The sequence below is a fragment of the Engystomops pustulosus genome, chromosome 4, assembly GCF_040894005.1.
Source record: "Engystomops pustulosus chromosome 4, aEngPut4.maternal, whole genome shotgun sequence".
Lineage (NCBI taxonomy): Eukaryota > Metazoa > Chordata > Amphibia > Anura > Leptodactylidae > Engystomops > Engystomops pustulosus.
The window spans coordinates 54121685-54141403 of NC_092414.1; the positions used below are offsets into that span (position 1 = coordinate 54121685).

Here is a 19719-nt window from a genome sequence, read left to right on the forward strand (position 1 = left end):
GCATTTTCATCCTGAGCAGAAATGTGTCTTCGTTGTCTTTTTTGATGACCTTTTTAACTATTGCTAAGTAGTATTTAGCAACAAAATGACTTCATATATATTCAGTAGAAGTGCTTTGTATAACTAAAAGTGCATGACGCTTTAGTTATAGATTGTTATAGATAAATTAGTGTAGATGCACACCGCCCCAAATGCCAGTCATTCTAAACAAACTATCTACATGGTGCGCAATATTTCTGCATGTAAATTGACCCGTAGGTTTTTAAATGACATTTTCTTCTTCCTATAGGAGAAGGGAGCCGAGGGGATGAATTGTATATTCAGATGTGTGCATCTACCTTTAGATGTTTGTTGATCTGATTTAGGCAGAGCACCTCCTGTATAGCTGAGCGTGCATGTTGGCATGATGGTGAATTAACTTTTTACCCAACTGGTATGTGTGGGTAGTCTTCGTCGGGAAATAAGAGTTTTCCTTATGGATACGCCCTGTTAAGGCTGCACCGGTTCTGGTGGTTTTGATGGCTTTTTAGACCAATCACAAGTGTCTAGTTAAATCCACTGAAACGTTTGAAGTTGCCCTGTAGCTAATTTTTCAGTCCATTTAGAAAGATTCAGGTTGTAAAATTTATTGAAGGTAATCTTAGTAGTGGCTGTATTTTTGCGAACTATGATGCTATGTTGATATCCTGGTAAACTGTAATTTTGTCAACTGCAATTATGTGTTAGGGGGCGGTCACATTGAATTTATAAATACAATGTAAATTACATGCTGTGGGGCCAAGACTGGCCCTATCGCTTATGTGTTTACATTGAAATGTGATTTGGATTTTTTGCAACCTTTTCACTTGCTCAACAAAGTTCTCTCTGACCGCGGTTTTCAGTGTTGCACCTGATATACAATCCATATGTATAAGTTGCAAATTCTTTCACAATCTCCGAAAAACAAATTGGATCATATTTTAGTTTAAAATAACTCCACTCCTCAGCAGGCAGTTAATATTAGAAGGGGCTGTAGAAGAATTTGCAACCTTATGTGCAACATATATTATAGGTTGGTATATCTTAGAGCAGTGGTGGCGAACCTTTGGCACGGGTGCCAGAGGTGGCATTCAGAGCCCTTTCTATGGGCACTCAGGCCATCACCCCAGGACAGAGTTCACCAAACACTGACTCTTCCTGCAGTCCCAGGCAAATTAAGAGATGCTGCTCTCAGTGCTTTTCGACACTTCGTTGGCTGTTTGGAACTGCGGGAAAAGTGAGAAGATTTTGACAGAACTGCAATATCTTTGGAGGTCATCATGCTGGACCCGACCATTCTTCCTTTACAGAGAGACCCTGGAAAGAAGCTACAATGATAATCTGAATTCGCCCTCCTTCTTTTAATTGCTGTCCTCAGACCGCCAATACAATTGAAAGATGTGAAAGAACAGGTAGCAATAAGTTACTGCTTAAAATTTCATGTTGGCACTTCACGGTAAATAAGTGGATTTTAGTTGTAGTTTGGGCACTCGGTCTGTAAAAGGTTCGCCATCACTGTTTTAGAGGGTGATGTTAGTTTTCGTCAATCAATGCCCCAACCCCCATCAAATAAAAAATAACACACCAACGGGGCACAAATGTCTAGATAGACACCCCAAATGTGCTGCATTGTTTAATGATAAGACGCATGTTGCTTGTTCTCGATTGCAAGTGTTTAGGTCTAAGGGTGCGACCCCATGTTCAGTTTTTCAGATGCCGTTTTTGATGCCCAAACCAGGAATTGAGTAAAAGTAGGAGGAGGAGCAGCACCTTTCAATAATGTCTCAACCCATTATCATCCACACCTGCTTAGCTCCAAAAACTGCATCTGAAAAACTGAACGTGTGGACGCGCCCTAAACCCATCTGGGATTGAGAGAAGCTACTTCCCACCCTTGAATTCCATTCCTAAGTGCAATTCAGCCACAGCGTGTGAACGCAGCTTTATACTGAAATAGACACTAGGGAGCAATATATATATATGCAGTCTGGTAAGCTTTGTGCTTATATAGATTTTGTTACTGAAGTACACTGGAGATCAAAATTGGAGAACACACAAAGTATAAACATTGGGCTGCGGAAGTCAAAGGCTCCTCTTCCTCAGTGTTCACTGCTGATTGGTGACTGTTGTAGCCTTCAGAAAAGCTTCTTTCTCTGTCCTACAATCTTTGCTGTTCTCTAATTATAATGATGACTTTTTTTTTTTGCAAAATAAAGGTTTTATGTTGATTTATGCTTTAGTAATTTTGTAAAACACTTGCAACAAATACATCAACAATAAAAGAGATGACATAAATTCTGAAAAAATCAATTGATCATACGTTGTTCTCTAATTTTGTCAAATGACAAATTATTGTTGCTGAAGGAAGATTCATCGGATGTTGAACGTTCTGAATTTAAAAAAAAAAAAAAAAAAAAATAGTAGAAAAAGTTGTCCTCCCTACTCCAAAGCCACTTTCACAGCTGACATCTGCATGAGTTTTCCCACTGCCAGAAAGCTGAGGACTCACAGGCATTTCAGTCTGTACGTCTTCCTTTCATCCCCTCTTTGAGGCCCCTCTGAAACAGATGGCCGATGTGAAACATCTTGAAATTTGTGTTGCACCCGTTGGATTTTAGTGGTGTGCTTTGCCTCTAAGACCTACTAAACATGTTTACATTTTTCAGGCATCTGGTGAGTGTTCTGTAACTCTGGAAGGTTTGACTTTGACCCTGCTCCTGTGGGAATGTAAAAGCATTGGCTCTAGAGTTTTATTAATTGACACCAAATGAGCACTTAATTCTCAACATCTGTTGCCTGTTGGCCAGAAAGCAAGTACAAGAGTGACGTGATGGTTGGCGTGAAGTTGTAGAAAACGTCAATAGGATATTACAAGTTAGAACCACATTTGGTTGTTACACCTTTTTTCTTTATAGCGGTAGTGTCATGATATAATGTCAATAAATCAGACAATTAATTTTTAAAGATAATTTATCATATGATGAAATCCCCAACCTCCACCGGCACCGCCGGATACCGAAAAAGTCTGGGCTGTGCAGCGCCAGGTCTTGCCTTGTGAAAGTTCGCTCAGTGCAGCGAGTGACCCTGTCATACCTCTACATACCCTCTTGGTGTGAAGGAGGAACAGTTCCCTAGCAATCGCAATTATTTCAGGGCTTCTACACCCCAGAAGAATCTATTTGTCTCTGTTTTCAAAGCTGTTCTGCCAAACTGAAAAATGGAAGCTTTAATACCAGGCTAGTTTTATACCAGGCCTTGATGGGTCATCTAAGTTGGGTCATGTTAGATTTTAATATTTATGTATAATATGTTTTCCTTCCTTTTAGAAATCGAAGCCAAGGAGGCCTGTGACTGGCTCCGAGCCGCAGGATTCCCACAGTACGCGCAGTTGTTTGAAGGTAATGATAAATTGACTAGACCAATCACGTTATGGAAATTTTATTTTTATAGATTTTCACTCCTTCACATGATGGTACCATTCCTATTTGTCGGCATTGGTCTAATGATCATTGAAGCATAAAATAAATTGGGGTTTCCCCTTTGACATAACCTCAATAATCGCACTGGCCAGTGACCGAACATGCAGTTAAGCCATAGCTTGACCAAATATATTCCGGTGTTCTACCCAATACTACATGCAGACTGAGAAATGAATGATGTATGAACCTTTTCAGGCAGTCGTGCTGAAAAATAGGATTTGTCACTGACAAATTGAAAATAACATTGTGGGGAATGATTGTTCAGCTGTACAACTGGACGGACAAGGTGGTATTGGTGTCGCATCCTTGTCCAAGAGCACTTTAATTTGTATGTAATACAACTCCTGTAATAAACATGCAATTATTCAGTGTTAATTTGCATTATCCAGTAAATTTCACAGTATCTGTGTTTGTCTTTTCAGATTTGCAGTTTCCTATTGATATAGAAACGGTAAAGAATGATCATGAATTCCTTGATCGGGATGCCATGGAATCGCTGTTCAGGTGATTGTAGAAAATATATTTTCTACAAGTGTTTAATAAACAAAAAAAATGTATTTTACTCAGCTATTGTAAGATTTTTTTTTTTTTTCATGCATTCGTACATTTCGGTGGAACAATAACTGCACCAAAATGTGCAGCTCTTTTATATATTACGGTATATGCTAGAAACTGGTGTAAAATATATTATAAATCTAGCAAACTGTCTGACGTGGGATTGCCTGCGCATATATTAGCTAGATGGGCATATTTTAGAATGCTAATATTAAATGGATAAGCACTTTTTTTTTTTTTTTCTTTTGTTCATAATTTCATTTTCATGCCATGAAAATATTAATTCTGCCATATATTTTTTGTTTTACTTAGACGCCTGAACACCCTAAACAAATGTGCATCTATGAAAGTGGAAATAAATCGTCATCGCAAAAAAGTATGTGTCTTTCTTTAACTCACTTCTCTCGCATTCTTAATATTGTATGAGTAGATTATGTTAATTATTGGTTAGCAGGTTTGCAGATAATGAATAGAAATCTGACCACCTAAGCAGAGGACAAAAAGGTTTGAAGCTTAGGCTTTTTATTTTGAGTGTTGCCCAAGTTGGTACAATATAAACAATAATGGCACCATACATGTATAGACTGAAGACGTCAAGTGGTGACCAAACTTAGGATGTTTCCTCTGTTTTCATTATTTTTCGAAAATCTATGTGATTAACTTAAATCTGATTAAAAAAAATGTAATCTGGTCTTTCCAAGAGTGAAGACTCTGAGGAAGATGAGCCATGTGCCATTAGCAACAAATGGTCTTATCAGAGACAAAGCAGACGTTGGTCGCGCCTGGAAGACTTTGATTCTTCTGCACACAATGAGGAACCCACAAGCATTTCAGCATCGATTGTCAAAAGTGAAAAAGTGGATTCTTCAGATCTGGGGGATAGAAATGATGTGTCGTCTCTGCATAGCTCCAGCAGTGGTGAAAGTGACTGTTTCCCCAAAACATATGAAGAAGTGGATACTAGCAGAAGCTCTTCAAGGTGTTCCTCTGTCAAACTTGTTTCACCAGATTCTACACTTAGTGTTTCCCCTTCTCCAAGTGACTTGCTTAATATAATTGGTGAGGAAAAATTGACCGATAAACCACCTAGTAAGAAAGGTAGTCTTCTTAGGAAAATGGAAAAGCTTCGTCTTAGAAGTTCAACTGTCAAGAGAAATCCCCATTTGAAGGATAGACCCATTATAAGTGGTCCTGTTCTAATTGATGGTTTTGGTGATGAGAAACTGCGCAACCTCAACTGTGTGAACATTTCCGATCTAGCAGATACCCAAAGTAAAGGAACGTTCTCTAGTTCTTCGCAAACTTGCAGTAGTAGTAGTCCATCTGAAAACAGCAGCACGGTCAGTACCCCTAGCCCAATTATTAGAGTCAGAAGCCATCATAAAAGGGGTGGAATGTATGCTGAAGATTTTGACCCCTCCAAGTTATCCCTTTGGAATGAGGTTTCTGAGCAGAACTTTAGAAATGAAAGACATTTACATGAAAATCAAGTGTTTCAGATCCCACGTGGCCACAAACCTGGGACATTTCCTAAAGCACTTACTGATGGCATTTTATCCCCTGTAGACAACACTTCTGTGAACTGGAGAACTGGAAGTTTTCATGGCTGCAATCGGAACAGAATGAGATCTAGTAACTCCAAGGATGCTGAAGCACCTCCAAGCCCATTGTCCCTTATTGACAATCGATTAAGCATTTATGATAACGTTCCTTTCCATTTTAACAGACTTGGGTCACCTAGTGATGACGATGTCTTTTCAGAACTAGACAATGTAATGGAACATGTTAATGGACTTCGAAAAATGGTCAGTTCATGGTCTGAAAAGTTATCTGATGATGGTGATGGCGACTCTGACTTTGCTAATGACTCCACTTCACCTTGTCCATCATCCCCAAAAACTATTCACCTAGAAGTGAATGAGCATTTACACAAGTCAAACTTGGACCTTACAGATCCTGAATGTGGTAAACCTTGCACCGATGGCAGCTCTCCCATTCTGCCATACATAACCGTTTCAGAAATGGAGTCCTCCGTAATAGACTGTGTCAGGTAAGTTATTTTTGTTTTCCTCTTCACGCTACTCGTTCTGTTTTTGAAGCGTAAAACCACTTTAATACGGATTAGTTGATCTCTGTTGTTTACACTGGCTTGGGCTACATGCACATCTGCGCTGCGGAGAGGAGCAGGGGATGAGTGCTGCTCACCCCCGTCCCTCTCCAAAGGACTATACAGTGCACGGCGCCGTATCACGTAGAAAGATAGGACATGTCCTATCTTTTTACGGGCTACGGAGCCGCGCGTGTGCGGCACTGTACCGCTCCCGTATGTATATGGTGGACGTATATCGGCCGTATATACGTCGGCCATATATAGTTCCCCCATATGTGTGTGTGAATGTAGCCAAAGTAACATGATTACTCAGTAAGGAGTGAATGATTATTGTACATTGTCACTGCCCCCTAGCTTATTTGGCCTTGGTGCGTAAGGCAGCACAAATGGTAAATACAACCCTCCCTTCAGCTAACCCATCTCCCCCATGGATGTACATATATTTCAGGTTTTATTGGATTATTTTTGAAATGCTGTTGTAGAATGTTTCTTGTATCAGGCATTCCTTTGTGTGACTGGTCTCTATACTCATTTTTGCCTGGCCATATTTAGCAGAGCTTCAAAGACTTTTTTTTTTTTTTATTTCTTGAATTTGCAGACAAAGTCCAGAGCCAGAAGATGTCTCCTTGCAAGTTGACAGCCAGTCAGCAGCCCACCTGAACCGGATCCAGAAACTGTCTTTGTTAAAACTCACAGCGTTGATGGATAGATACTCCCCATCTAGTAAACAGGGATGGAATTGGTAAGGATTATCAAATTACAAAATCTGCTCTTACCAAGCTGACATGGCATGCAAATGTGTGTTTACCTTTTAATTCAGTCTTGACTTATCTATTGCTTTCTTAAATAACTGCATTGAATAGATTTTTTTTTTTTTTTATACCAAATTCCAGTAATGGCCTTTCGAAAACACCCTATTAAAATTAACTCTAAAAGTAAATAGTGTAATATTTGTCTACTATAATGGGTCAAAGCTGTTCTGTGGAACTTTGTGAATTCACTTGAACAACAGTGAAAGGAAGTTCAGTAATGAGGAGGTGGTGAACACCAGGGCTAGAAGTTGTTCAGATTTTTAAGTTTTATACTTTGATATTCTTTTAATAGGACTGTTCCAAAATTTATTCGTAAAATCAGAGCTCCAGACTACAAGGATAAGAATGTGTTTGGTGTTCCGCTCCTCTTGAATGTTCAGAGGACAAATTACCCCATACCCAAGAGCATCCTTCTAGCTATGGATTATTTGCGGATCCACTTTCTTGATCAGGTATGTAACACAGTATATTTTCCTTGCTTAGGATATGATCATTGTTTATTTACTTGGTGGTAGGATAACTATCTGGTATTTGAGTTGATATGAAGACGTTCTTGTGTTACAGAATGTTTTGTCTGTGGATGTGTTCGTGCTGTTACCAAATATGACTGATATACTGTAGATCTATGTTTTATGAAATTTGTTCTCACTCTTTATAATTGTTTTTTTTCTAGTTTATAATTAACCTTTACATGTAAATCAGAATTTAAAATACCTGTTTTATCTTTTTTCAATCCAGGTTGGTCTCTTCCGAAAATCTGGTGTGAAGTCTAGAATCCAGGCCCTTCGAGAAATGAATGAACTGGACCCTAACTATGTGAATTATGAAGGCCAATCTGCTTTTGATGTGGCAGACATGGTTAAGCAGTATTTCCGGGATCTACCTGAACCTATATTTACAAGCAAATTATGTGAATCTTTCCTGCACATTTATCAGTGTAAGATTTCAGCTTTTTCCTTTAATGTTAGAGCTAAAATGAACTTGTCAGGAGATTCATGCTTCATGGCAGCCTAGACCAGTGATGGTGAACCGTTTAGCGGCCGAGTGCCCAAACTGCAACCCAAAACCCCCCTTATTTATTGTGAGGTGCCAACCAAAAATTAAAGCAGTAGCTTATTGCTCCCTGTTCTTCAACAACTTTCAATCATATTGTCCTCCTGAGGACAAGATGGAAAATTTGCATCATTTTAGCTTCTTGCCAGTGTCCCTCTGTACACACAGAATTGTGGGGCCAGCAGAAGGTCCTTCGAAATAATAATACGGCCCTGTCTATTAATTCTCTATTCAGCATCTTTTAAGTTGCTTGGAACTGCAGGAATATTCTTTGAGTCATGGCTGATGTGCTTGGGTGATGGCCCGGGTGCCCACAGTAAGGGCTCTGAGTGCCACTTCTGGCACCCGTGCCATAGGTTCGCCACCACTGGCATAGACTATAGTTTGAAGATCCATTTTTCATGGCTAAATTGCCTCAGTTCACCTTGAAAAAAGCGGATGGCGGACTGAGACGATGTGGTCATGAAAAATGGATGTTAAATTGGTTTGCCCATGAAAGAAACTTCTCAAATTTTAATCCCCCTATCATGTTTACATCGTGAAGATCATTTTACTCAGTGTCCCCTCAGGGCACATTTTATGATTCTTCTGTGCTATGAGATGCTGTGTGCTGACAATGAGCTTAGCTTAACATGGTACACGGTTTATCTACACATTTCTCTTCTGAACATTCTACTAGTCTCTGACACATATAAAAAGAGAGATGAGACGGAGCAGTCATGAGATGGATATGAGGCACAATAAAACGCTCAGCTCGACTGCCTCACCTAATCAATAAAACAAAGTCAGCACTGCTATGTCACCCCCTCCCCTGGGATCCACTTATGTAGTGCAGATGCTTCTAGAAGCTTGGCTGAAACCGAAAGTACCTGTGTCTGTAGTGCCGTTTGTCTCCTACCTTTCCCCCTTCTCCTCCAATGTAAGATAAGCTAGGCAGAATCGTCCGACCATAGTCAGAAGATTTGCGGTTGGATCCAGGGACAACTAAAATAGAGACTGATAGAGACACCAGGGCTGATAGAATTCCAACATATCTCTATCTGTGAAATGCTTTATTTGTGTTAATAGTATTGAAAGTGTTATTTTGTTATCCTGATTATATTTAAGTATCTTGTCTTTGTGGGAATATCCCTTTATAATGTCTGTTTTTAACAGCCTGTTTTGGGAACTGTTGTGTGCAGATGGGCAGAGGCCTGTTAGGCTTTTTGTGAAAAGATTTTAGGACCGGCAGAAGAGTCATCTATTTATGTTTAGTAATGCCCACCATTAATTTACTGAAAAGAGCCACCCCCAGCTAAGTGATCTTTTATCTGAAATCTCACAGGAAAATAAAAAGGGGAAACCTCATGGAATTTTCTCATGGTTGACTATAAAAATGATTCCTTCAACCCTCAGTTCTTTTGAACTTTTAGAGTTTGTTACTTAGTCTCTTAATGGGGTTATACCTCACCAGCCTCTTAAAATGACACCTGTTATCAGGTCTCACTATTTCAGTCACCACTACCTGTTGGAGCAGCTCACAAAGATCCCATCCCAGGCATTATCTAGTAAATTCATAAATTTAATTATTATAAAATCATCTTTATTTTATTATGTAAATGAGACTGGTCACATGGACAGAGGCAGTGATGTTACTTCTCCCCTCTCCTCCCCTCTGCTCATTTCTGTCTGTAATGTATAGTAAAGCATTGCTAGTGTCTGTGCTTTATCTGCTGACATGCTCTCTCTCCTAATACACATGTGTGAGACAGACATCAGCTACACAAGTACCTGACATGTTCTGCTATAACATGGCTTCCTGGAGCTGTTGTATCTCTCCTATACACACAGAGGCTGCAGGGGGCACCAGCACCAGAAATCACATGGAGGAGCCATTACACCATTATACCTTACATTATACAGGTTGTCAGTCAAGCACTGGGGGGTGTGGCTGTATCTCCCACTCATGAATAAGCTGGACATCTCACAGGTCATTTGCATACAGCTTTAGGACCTCATTGCTTAAGTTTACAGGGGCAATGAAGGGATGTCTCACAGGTCATTTGCATACAGCTTTAGGACCTCATTGCTTAAGTTTACAGGGGCAATGAAGGGATGGAGGCAATGCTTTCTGATGGCAGTTTATGAAAATATATTTAGTTTAGTGGGTTAATTTACCTAACAGGTTCTCTTTAAGGTGACTACTAATGTCAGCTGATTTTGAGCATCAAATACATAGCTATTTGTCCAATATTTTGTTCCTCTGGTTGAAAGTCATCACCTTTTGCAGTTGAATGATAAATGTTCCGCCCACTAGAGGTGTACTTTTATATAATTTTGAGTATACAATCCTACATAATTTTACATGATTGATTCTACAGATGTGCCAAAGGATCAGCAGTTTTACGCTGCTCAAGCTGCCATCCTGTTGCTGCCAGATGAAAATCGTGAAGCCCTTAAAATGCTTCTCTACTTTTTTAGAGATGTTGTTGCTTGTGCAAGTGAAAACCAAATGACTCAAACAAACATTGCTGTGTGTCTTGCTCCAAGTTTGTTTCATTTAAACTCTTTACGACGGGAGAGCTCTTCATCTACGAGGTGAGCTGTAATCTGGTGTTCATGCTGTGGGAGGTGAAAATCGTATTTTCACATTTTCAAAAGAATCCCTTTGGTCTGGCTTAGGCCCAGTTCACTTCTGCGTTCGGACCTACGTTCTTATCTTCAGTTAATAAAACCATTCTAATGGAGGTCTAACAGATCTGTTAAAATGTTTATTGAATGATTTCAGTGGACTTTTAATGGATTCTGCGAATGTTATTTTGCACCACTTCTGTTAGCCTTCCACTATTTGAGACAATTTTCTTCTCCATTAAAATCAAAGATGACAATAACGTTTGAGGTCAGAATACAGATGTGAACTGGGTCTTAGACAAATTGTTGGTTATCCTGCCGCTCCCCTTCTCAATGGCAGTGTTCACTGTATTAATTCTTATCATCTTGAGCTAAAATATAGAACTTTATGACAATTTTAATGATGTTAAGTGCAAGAATAATAATTTAAAATGTCCATGTCTTCCATTCTAATAGTGAGGTTTGGGTAGAATTGTTTAAGTATTGTGCCTTTTTGTGGAGGTTTGTGCCCCCACACCCATCCTAACACATTTTTATTGTATGACTTTTAAAGGTTTAGCGATCATTAATCGGTTAAATTAGATCATGTAGATTATGACCTGGAGGCCATATTTTAATCCCTTCTAATATAATAGAGCTGTCCAATTTTTTTAATGGTGTGGGATGTCCATGACCTCATCCTGGCTGGATTCTATTAAAAATGAAGTAATGCAAAGGAAAACAAAGTTCTCAGGCAGCTTGAAGACTTTACACAACGCCCTACGTTTCATCCAAGCAGATATTGGCCGCACAGTCATGGGCACTAAAAGCAGATAAAAACAAAAATGTATGCTCGTGTTTTTTCCTTACTTTTATGGATTTTAAAGTTTCCCAATCTGTTCAGAACGCTCTGATTTAGTATGTGTGACAACGGATTCTCGTTTCTATCGGAAGTCCTCTAAAAGGATTAGCGTATTCTTTATTTTTCAACCTAATCCTGCCCCCCTAACAAAGTTCCTTTTGGATCCAGTATGAGTGCTTCATTGTTTTTTGTTTTAATAAAGCCTTCCCACCCTCCAAAAAAGACTACTTTGAACAAGATTTCCAGACATATAGATGTTAATGTTTTACTTTGATTGAAACTTCAAAGACTCATAATCTGAATGGCCTGGCTCCAAGGATTAATGTCTTATCAGCCATTTCTTTGTGCGGTGTCGTTCAGTGGAGCTGTTCTGTAGATAATTGGGCAGGAAATGTGTTGTAATGATGTCATCCAGGACTTTTACTTGTATGTTAATGTGAAACTGTCTACAGTTACCATTAACGTCTAAATCCCAATAAATAGTTTTAAGGATAAGCATCTACAGAGTTGTCATATTTTACATACTACTATGTGAGGATATTATGATCATGCCTAACCTTCTACATAATGTTTAAAAAAAATTTTAAAAAATCCAGCACTTTGTTAAAAAAATGACTTCTTTATTTCTTCATGTTAAAATATTGCATAGTATATCTGTAGTCCATATATAGCAATTACGTGTTTCGAGTATTTGTGCTCTTCATCAGAGCCATGGTGAAGAGCGTATAGCAGCTATGCGTTACGAGTATTTCTGCTCTTCGTCGTGGCTCTGATGAAGAGCCCAAAAATTCAAAACTCTTAGCTGCTATAAATGGACTACAGATATGCTATGTAATGTTTTAGCATGATGGAGAAATAAAAAAGAAATTATCTTTTACAAAGTGCTGGATTTTTAACAATTTTTGAAGCATGTATTTTGCCTTACAGCCAGAGAGCATATCCTTTGCACTTGGACTAATGTGGGTCAGAATACAAATACTTACAGATTTGGTTGCCTTTAAGAAGCGCAATACTTCTTCTTCTCGATTGCTGTTATCTACATACTGTGTATATCTGTCATTATGACCACTTATGTAGGAGCCGATATATGTACACATTGTTTACTAAGTAAAGACTAGACACACTGCAACCCTTATCAGAAACGGATCTTATTCGTGTATAACGCCAGTAAGTTTTATAAGAAGTGATATAATAACATTTTTTTTCATATAAAATTTTAGAGCAAGCCAGAGAAAGTATAGTCTTGGAAAGCCAGACCAGAAAGATCTCAGCGAGAATTTAGCAGCAACTCAAGGATTGGCTCACATGATTGCAGAGTGTAACCGACTATTTCAGGTATGTTTGTGCTATGGCCCTATCCTTTGCCAATGCCATAACTATAATCCCTTTGGCATTATGATGATGACCTGGAATTGTTAAAAGTTTTATTTTCTAATCTCTGTTTGATGGCACAACCTGACTCACAATTCTGGCTTGTGTGCCACAGTCTGCTAACTTTAAAAAAAATCTGTAATATAACTACTATTACTGCTTCTAAAATGACTGATGCCACTACCTTACTGTCCTGCAAATAATACCTCAAACTGGGTGTGTCTACATTACTGGGGAGCATTTCACCGGGAATCTTGTGCGTTAATGTAATTTTGTCTGTTTCTGTGTAGGTGCCCGACTATTGCCGTGACCTGTGTCCCAATATTTGTAAGCCCCTGTCCAACGCTCCAGAGGCGACCATAAACACATCTACAACCTCCCTGGCTGCACACAGTAATACCCTAATATCTCTGGAAAACTCCATGCAAAATCTTCTGCGAGATGCCAAGGATAAATATCGAAGTTGGGTGCCTTGTGCTGGATTCGAACAGGTTGAACTGGGGTACAAAAAGGTTTGTGCTCGCCACTCGCCTTTTTCCATTGTGGTGTTGAACTTTTGTATTGAAAACTTTTTTAGAACAGAAACATAATGCCAAACAATAAAATAATAATGTATAAAGTGACACCATAATCAAGTCTCTCTTTTTTCACAGGTGGAAAATAATGACTATCCGGTTAGGCTGTGGAAAGCCTCTATTGAACTTGAAGCCACACCACAAACGGTCTTACAACATATACTGAGGGAACAGCACACGTGGGACCCAAATCTCCAGCAGTCTAAGATCATAGAGACACTAGATGAAGATACTGAGATCTATCACTATTCGGAAGAGGGCATGCCTCCCCTATCACACAGGGAATATGTGGTTTTAAGGTAATTGTTTTGTAATGTGTTCTATAAATATATTTTTTCCATTTTCAGTTAATTTTTTTAACTTTGTCATATGGGTAAAGAAATTGCTATGACCTTTTATGATTCTGTTCTTAAATGAAGCCTTTAAAAAAGGACATCTACAATCAGTCTGAGTAGACTGATACCTGTTTCTTTATGCATAAATTGGAACACATAATAGTGTATATAGTGTGAAAGGGCATATTGGCTCAGAAAATAACTTTTAAAAAATATGGAAATGAGCCCGAGGTACTCAGGCTAACATCTTCTGAGCGCCCCTCGGCTTTCCTAGGTTTTAATTTATTCTCCTCATTTACATTTTTTTTTTTTTTTTAATTTTCAGAGCCAATATTCTCTTTCTTTATACACTAGACCAGTGATGGGGAACCTTTTAGAGACAGAGTGCCCAAATTATAACCAAAATCCACTTATTTACCGCAAAGTGCCAACATTGCATTTTAAGCAATAACTTATTGCTACCTGCTCTTCAACATCTATCAATCATATCGGCCCCTTGAGGCCACTAATACAGTTGAAAGCCGAGCACATTCAGACTATCATTGTAGCTTGTCACCAGGGTCTCTCAGTACAGTAAGAATGAAGGTTCCAGTAGGATGACCTCCAAAGATAATGCAGTTCTATCAACACCTTCTTACTTTTCCCGCAGTATTGTCGTTTTAAAATAGAGCTGATTGCAGAATCTCTTAAATTGCCTGAGTCTGCAGGAAGATTTTGTGAAATTGGTCCTGTTTGGTGAGCTCTGTCTTGGGGTCAGTGGCCTGAGTGCCCACAGAAAGGGCTCTGAGTGCCACCTCTGGCACCCGTGCCATAGGTTCGCCACCACTGGCACCCGTGCCATAGGTCCGCCACCACTGCACTAAAGACTGTTCCAATTAGAGTATAAATTATCAGGCATCTAATGTGGGACATCAATCATCAGTCGAACTGATGGTAGATGTCCTTTAAGATTCAACGGTTCAGAGTTCTGCTCCGTTTCTACTGCAACTGTCTTTTCAAATTGGCTGATCGACATCAACAGCCCATCATGACCTCAATGGGAAGTCTATACTTAGACCTTTTACAATACAGTGATGGAACCCTGGAGAATTACATTTCCCATTGTAGTAGTTATTAGCTTCACAAAGTTTAATTTTACAAGGTTGGCCTTGTTTCCACACTGTCTAGGAATCTACAGGATTTTGTGTGTGTGCGGGGGATCAGGCAGACATGTGTTATCCATGCTTGTATTATACGAGTAGCTGCCATGTACCGTAGCTTTGAAATGAAACCGTTTACTACAAGAATGCATACGACTCTTCAAAAAAACGCTCTCTAAAGTTCTTATTTTTTTCCTTTTAAATTCAGGACATGGAGAACTGATCCACAAAGTGGCACCTGCATTTTGGCAGCTACTTCAATTGAAAGTGATGATGTCCCAGTCACTGGGATCTTGGGTCATGTGATTTTGTGTGAATATCTCCTAGAAAACCTTGGAAACCAGAAGTGTAAAGTTACTCATGCTTGTAGGACAGACACGAGGTGAGCGCATCTTTGTTTAGTCAGACCCATTCATTGTGCATTATATGATGTGTGTTTTGTGTGCATTTGCTGCTCTTTAAACCATAGTTTTTCTTTTATTTTTCCCTTGCAGGGGGCGCACTAGTGAATGGTACAACAGGGTGTTTGGTCACATGTGTGCTGCTGAGATACAAAGGATTAAAGACTCCTTCAATAAGAAAAGGGCAATGAAGTGAGCAGCGCTGGTGTCTGACCATGCACTTTCTGAAGGACGCTATCCTGACTTCTCAACAAATGTCAACTATGGATAAGCAGCTTGGGGTTTTTTTTTTCTTAAAATACAAATCATCATTTTTACCTTTTCTTTTGACTGTTTTAACAACATGTAGTAAATGGTACTTGAATCAGATGTATTCATTTATTTATATAAGAAATGTTATAATTTTATGCATAGATCTAGTTCTGTCATTGTAAATATCACTATACAGAAAGCATTATTTATATTTTATTCTAAAAAGGACTGCTCTGCGCGCCCGTCTTAAGTGTTATACGTAGGAGGAGTCGGCGTATGTTCTATTGCACAGATTGTATAAAGGGTTTGGGTTGTTTGTTTGTTTTTTTTAACTAGGGAACCTGACAAATCATGGCTGCCTGGTCATAAGAAATCCTTTAGGAACCCACCCATGTCTTTAAGGAACTACCTGAAGGTTTATCTTAAAGGACTCCGTAATACAGAACTATAACTGCTGCCACTTTGTGGTAGATATGAAGACAGCAGCTAATGATGAAGGCTCTTGTCAAGAGGCATTATCAGGGGGTTCCTAAAGAAGAGAAGGCTACTCTGCTGGAAAACCCCTTTTAAACTCACTAACCTGCATTGACTTCACTCCCCACTGTATTCACAGTTTGAAAATGCTGTTCAGGTGGGAAAAAGGGACTCCTTGCATCATATATATTGGTATGAAGCTTGGAATCCTGTCACCGGCAGTGTAGTCGGTCTGTGAAATCCAATCACTGCAGGTCTGTAATTTGTGTACCTACCATGGTTGTCTTAAAGGGGTTGTCCAGAGGTTGAAAAACATGGCTGCTTTCTTCCAAAGCATGGGATCAGACGTCATTTTCCTTTTATCAAAATTAGCTAATTTATATGTAAATTTCACACAACTCGTGTCTTTGTGATTCTTTCTAACAGTATTATTCTAAAGGGAACCCCCTACCCCTCCCAGGATTGATATATGCTGCTAATTCAGGTATTTCTCAAAGCCAAAGGGACCCACACAGCCATCTAGTGCATCTTTTTATTTTATATCAGTATTTTAACACTGCCCCAACATTCAAGATGTTAATGTTACCAAATAATGAATTTGCTTACTACTATACTGGGGGAAATGTTTGCCATATCTGCATGTATGTGATTTGTATGTAAGGTATATAGCAGTACTTGTACAAAGGAACAGTTGACTTTGGGCTTCAACAATGAATGTACCACTCCCATTTAAAAAAAACTGCAATGACCGTAAAGAATAAAGGGAATTGTCTAAAATTTTTAAAAATGTAAAATTATTTCCCGGACTAGCACCTTGTCTGCCTGGAGTCTTCTGAATGAGTATACAGCTGATAAATAGACATGGTGCTGTTTCTGTGGGGGAGATCATTTTTCTTCTTTCGCTAATACTGAATAATCGCTATGGGTTTATTCATGGACTATAGCAGGATGGGCACTCCTTATTTAATTTTTTTTAATACATTTTTTTTTCTTGCCCATGGTTTACTGTAAGGTTAATTTAATTTATATTTTGGTCTGTTCTATATTTCCATTTTTTTTATACTATCCAAAAATACTCATTCACATTTTGGATAGGTTTTCCTGTGTGTGTGTGATACTTTGAGAAGCTTCTACTACCTGCTACTCTCACAAGCCATACGCTGACCTGTTGGGGGGTTGAACATTAACTATTTTTATATGCTGTACCCAATGACACAACATCTTAATTCAGACGTGGCCGTCATGGTGTTTGTGGCAACACCAAAATATATGTGCCATAATTATGGAAAATTTTATGTCTTGCCACAAGTCTGAATGGTAGGTATAGTATATGAAAGCTTGACTGTCTATTGATTGGCTGAATAGCTTTATAGAGAACCTCTCGCTTCCTTTACCAACCATTTGTATCTTTTTGCCTGATTTTTACATGGCTTATCTGTTTTGCAAACCATAGAATTGGTTTGTTTTACATGCCTTTTTATTTTTTTGCACCCGGTGAAGAATTGACAGCATGCCATGGGTGATCTTTATTTTTATTTGCCCTTTTTTCTTTGGTGTAGCCTCATAGTTGAAACCCCAACTATCACTAAGGTCCTATTCTCGCCAATAAATGGAGCAGGAACAGCATGCATCCTGCTGCTCCATTCCTGTCTATGGAAGTGCTGGAATTTGCTGAGGGACTCTCTCTGGAACTGTTTGAGCATGTTGGAGATACCAGAGTGATACTTAGCAACTTCCGGTATTCCCATAATAATGGATGGTAAGACGCTTTATCAATTGGTGAGAACATGACCTCCACCCAATCACATTGTAAAAATAAATCTTGGTACAACCCCTTTTGACTCAAAGACATTCATCCCAGCATAAGGATCTCTACTAGAACACTCGTGCAGGTAGGTGATTCTGGACTGCAGTGCATTGCCTGACACTGCACATCTGCCGGAAGAGATCCTATTAATCATATCTGTTGTGGAGGCAGCTTTATTATTATTAGTCTATGTTTGCTTGACAATGATGATGCTTGGAGAGAGTGTTTAACCCATTCTGGAGGACAATTCTCTATCTATTAAAGGATGTGTTGGTGGAAATGGTAAAAGGTCATCCAAGGTGCCAATAGGTAATACTTTGTGTGCCACTGCCAGATATGTGAATGGGGACCCCCACCTTTGCTACTGTTGCATGCTTCATCTTTGTGAACTATGTGCTGGACACTACCATTCCCCATATTTACTGTAAATAATCCACATCTGGATTGCACAGTATTTTTATATTTTTATGACGGGAAAAATGTCAATTTCAACGTTTTAAATTTAATCTTTATGTAATTCTTTATAGTTGCAGAATTTAATCAATATCTTTTATATATTTTTATATTCTAAAGTTGTATATTTTGCACAGGAAAGAGTAAAATTTAAGTGGTCAGTTTTTATTTCTCCACAATTTGCTATGTATAATTTACTGTTCACTGTTTTGTAACAGACAATGTACAGCCAATAAATGGTACAGCACTTGTAAAAATGAACCTCTTTTGTCCTATTTATTTTTTAAATCTTGTCTTTGTCTGTGTTCTTACACTTCTTCAAAGAACCGCATGGTAAAATGAAATGGCCTGACTACTACAGTGGTATATGGATAACTGGATGGATTTCCTTTTGGTTTACCCCAAAAAAAGTGAAATCAAAACAAATCCTGACAGGGGTGATGAGTAGTCGTAGTTTAGGCCATGTTCATATGCTGAATACCCTTTTGAAATATAATTCCATGTGGGTTGTGGAGTCGGAATACCAAACCTCTGACTCCTCAATTTCCTGAACTTCGACTTCAGCTCCACCAAAATGTTCACCAAATCTGACTTGACATTCCAGTTTTCCGTGTCACTCGAGCAGTGCTTGAGATAAATGCAGGCATTCCTTCCCAATTCCTTATTCCTCTAATATATAGCAGAGGAACTTCACTCCTGTGCAGTATGGAAGTATAGCCCTTGGATCAATAAATGTTTCTTACCCCTGGCCTAAATCCTTAGATCCAGAATAGAACAGAAGTTTTTAAAGGGATTATTTTTTTTTTTTTTGTAGAGTCTGAGTTGAATCAACTCCTTCTGTGAATACGGCCTTAGAGTCACTAATGTGATTAGAAATGTTTGTCTAAAATATAATGGTAGTGTTCATACTTTAGTTTTTGACCCAAAGTGTGTCCATGTGAAATAACATGTATAAATAACAAATAACAGTATACATTTCAGTTTGTCCCTGGATAACAGACGATCATGTATTTGGTTTGCAGTGGTGGACACAAAGACAAAAGTGCCTCCTCTTTCACCTCTCTGAGGCAGGACACCATTTATCCTCGCTATTGTAACCCAGTCAAGGAACGTCTGTCACCCACCAGCAGCACAAGGGCCACCCAATTCATCCTGCTTCCCAGTAATACTCAAATATCTATTTGGTCATGCCTTCTGTGTTTATCACAATATCTTGTAATCTATTGACACTGCTAGATATGGAAGGGAAAAGTGTGTGTCTTATGGAGAGGGAAGAGCGTTAAAGAGCAGCAGGACTGTCCTTTATCAGACTGAGCTGTCTTTTGTGAGATGGGAGAGGGGCGTCTGAGCTGCAGAACTTGCTGGAGCTTGTAGCTGAGGATTGTGCAAGAGGGGTGGGATGGAGGCGACACTGATACTAGTGATGGGAATTAC

At 39.0% G+C, this 19719-nt stretch overlaps 1 protein-coding gene across 3 annotated transcripts in view; it reads left to right on the forward strand.

Moving 5' to 3' along the window:
* The window catches only part of LOC140126451 (rho GTPase-activating protein 7-like), a 151691-nt gene extending 133145 nt beyond the window's left edge, over positions 1-18546 (forward strand). For all 3 annotated transcript variants that reach the window (XM_072145927.1, XM_072145928.1, XM_072145929.1), the window contains exons 2-14: positions 3345-3416; positions 3920-4001; positions 4365-4428; positions 4754-6102; positions 6761-6904; positions 7267-7426; positions 7713-7911; positions 10388-10604; positions 12699-12813; positions 13140-13361; positions 13503-13723; positions 15107-15280; positions 15393-18546. In XM_072145927.1, the coding sequence (XP_072002028.1) occupies positions 3345-3416; positions 3920-4001; positions 4365-4428; positions 4754-6102; positions 6761-6904; positions 7267-7426; positions 7713-7911; positions 10388-10604; positions 12699-12813; positions 13140-13361; positions 13503-13723; positions 15107-15280; positions 15393-15495 (3122 nt within the window). In that variant the 3' untranslated portion in view covers positions 15496-18546. The remainder of the gene's footprint in view (positions 1-3344; positions 3417-3919; positions 4002-4364; positions 4429-4753; positions 6103-6760; positions 6905-7266; positions 7427-7712; positions 7912-10387; positions 10605-12698; positions 12814-13139; positions 13362-13502; positions 13724-15106; positions 15281-15392) is intronic.
* Positions 18547-19719: the final 1173 nt, after the last annotated feature.